Source organism: Durio zibethinus, chromosome 4, assembly GCF_047325235.1.
Source record: "Durio zibethinus cultivar Kanyao isolate XHJ-2024 chromosome 4, ASM4732523v1, whole genome shotgun sequence".
Classification (NCBI taxonomy): Eukaryota; Viridiplantae; Streptophyta; class Magnoliopsida; order Malvales; family Malvaceae; genus Durio; species Durio zibethinus.
This window is the reverse complement of record NC_143165.1, coordinates 35,883,839-35,886,483: the sequence shown is the minus strand read 5'-3', so window position 1 is coordinate 35,886,483 and position 2,645 is coordinate 35,883,839. Positions and strand designations below refer to the sequence as shown.

Below are 2,645 nucleotides of genomic sequence, written 5' to 3'. Positions count from 1 at the left end.
TTTATGCATGGCATCTGCATTTTAAAGGATTGATCGATGTTCAAGAACAAGAGAACTATATAAGAATCGTGTTGAAATCTAAAGGCACTTTATTCTTTTGTTATTTATGTCTGCCTATATTAGTAGTGTTCAGGGTGCACTGCTTTTACCTGTGAAATTGCCGGTGCAACACATTGAGTTGCATTCTGAAAGAAAATAACAAAAATGTGAATACCAAACATACTTTGCTTCTTTCAATCCCTTGCGATGCATGAGCTTTAGTTTCTCGTTTTAGTCAATGTCAATGATTTCAGGCTTCACTTGGTTTATATTATGTAATCAGTACATAATTTTGGTCTTTCATCATGGTTAAGTTGATTATGTTTTACATTGACTGTCAACCTATCACAATCCTCTTCCTTTATCCAGATTTGGGAGCAACAATGTGACAACACATAGTCGGAGTTAAATATAATCCTACAGATGAAAACATCGTATATAATTTGATATAATCGACTCCAGAGTATGAGATATAAAATTTAGTGTGTTGTTGTAATCAATTTGATAAACGAGTTAACTTGCTTGGCCAGTGAACAACTTTTGCAATGGAGTTTTGGGAATGCAAAGGGGAAAATCTGAGTATGCTTTTCACCCATCAAATATAAACTTTTAACTAGTAATTATTATTGCAAAGTATGGAAAACAAGATAGACATAATGATCACCAGCTAATAGAAAATAAGCACAAATAACCAAAACGATTGAAGTTTAACAGATAAATGAGGATTCCATTACTATATCTTTCAAGTTTCACCTACACTTACCACCATTGCCAAAAAAAAAAAAAAAAAGCTTGAAGAAGTTAATGTGTTGCAGCTCGGTTAAGAACAGAAAATTTTAATCTTGAACTGCAGCTGTCCCAGTAAAGGCCAATTTCATCACCAAGCTTCAGTTCCCTCCTCTTCACAAAGTCCTTGACCCAATTCTTGATGAGCACATTGGCCCCCTTGTTCCCTTGCTTGAAAACCATCTCATGTTCGGTCTTTGTATCACAATCCCACACAGAAACTGGCAACCCTTGCTTAATTTTCTTAAGTTGATCAGCATTCCAGAAGGGAAAAATATGAGATTCTACCAACTCCAACGCCAACAAGAGCCTAGACATGTTGCCGAGGTCACTTTCATAGAGCTGCTTTTTAATGCACCAAGGATCATGGCCAAGCCTCAATTCAGTCACAACGGCCTTACAACTTTCTTCTCTCTCAATTTTAGTTCTCTTGTTTCTGCAGGACGAAACTATTCTTGTACTGCTAGGATTCTCCATTCTTTCTCTCTTCTTGGAACTGCAAGCGTCATCGAAACCCATGTTCAGTTGCAAACAAGGACCTCCAACATTCAGCTTCAGGAGGTGGTTCAGATTATGTTCTTCCCTTTGATATTGATTGCTACATTCACTGGCTTCAAAGCTCTTCTGGTTCCCTTTGTCAGTTGCAGGACTCTTTTCTTTGGATTCCCAAATATAATCCCCTGAAAGAGACAATTCTAATGAAACGCCCTCGCTTTTCTTCTCTACAAAGTTGTTCATCTTGTATTCTTTTCTTTGATATTCATCATTGCTATAATGACTCTCGCCAACTTCACAATTTCCCTCGTAATAAATTTCTTGTTTTCCCTTATCGGTTGCAGCAGTGGAGGAATAACCAAGTGAAAGAGACAATTCCAATGAAATATTGCTCTCTTCGCAGCCTGGGTTTTCTTCTTTTGGCCTGTCTTTGGCCGGAGAGAACAAACCAGAAGCGGTAAAGGGCTTGTAGTCCATTATTGAAACAGGCATGCACAAAGGAAACAAACTTCTCTCTTTGGGGTTCATATGCATAAACCCTTGTTTCATGAAAAGAAAAACAAACGATGGTAGAACCTGAGAAAGGGTTTATATATAACAGAGATGATGCAAATCCTTCACCTGTTAGGAAACTAATTCAGGGGAAAGCTTGTTGACCAAGTAATTACTTTTGTTGGAGTTGATTTAGGAAATTTATCATCTTTTAATTAATTAAAATAAAATTTTTAATTATTTAATCTAATTTATAATTTATTTTAATGTTTTATTATTTTGATGTTGATTTTAATAAAATAATATATATTTTTTACAATTGTGTTGGTATGTCTAGAAAATAAAATAACTATTATTAATGTTGATGTTCATAGGAAGATAAAAAATAGATAAAACATTTGCTTTATAATGGATCGAGTATATGGCATATGACAAATTTAAGAACTAATGTAAAATTTTCATCATTGTTTTATGAAAAAATTATAATTGTCAAGAAAATTTATGTTTGTTTTCCTTGCTAATAAAAAGATGATAACACTATAAGAATAACATTAAGAACAAAATGGAGCTTTAAAGATTTTGGATAAGATGAATAAAATCTTTAACCTAAAATTTTCATAAGGAAAGGCTTTATTTCTTTTAATTTAGATGCTTTATATCAATAATATTTTTGTGTAAAACTTCGAAAATAGTAAAAAAAATGAAAATAAAATTTAAAACAAAATGATAAAAAAATATTGTTCAAAAATAAAGAACCGGAAAATTCAATCAAAACAAACAAAACTAATGTATTTTAGTTAAAAATATATATCATGCACACAACGTCTTGCAAT

General features: G+C 32.9%; 1 protein-coding gene across 1 annotated transcript; it reads right to left on the bottom strand.

The window, feature by feature from the left end:
• Nucleotides 1-407: 407 nt before the first annotated feature.
• Nucleotides 408-1,797, bottom strand: LOC111289049 (uncharacterized). The gene has a single exon (XM_022879921.2). The coding sequence runs from the start codon at nt 1,795-1,797 to the stop codon at nt 841-843; it is 957 nt and encodes a 318-aa protein (XP_022735656.1). The 3' UTR covers nt 408-840.
• Between the last annotated feature and the right edge of the window lie 848 nt (nt 1,798-2,645).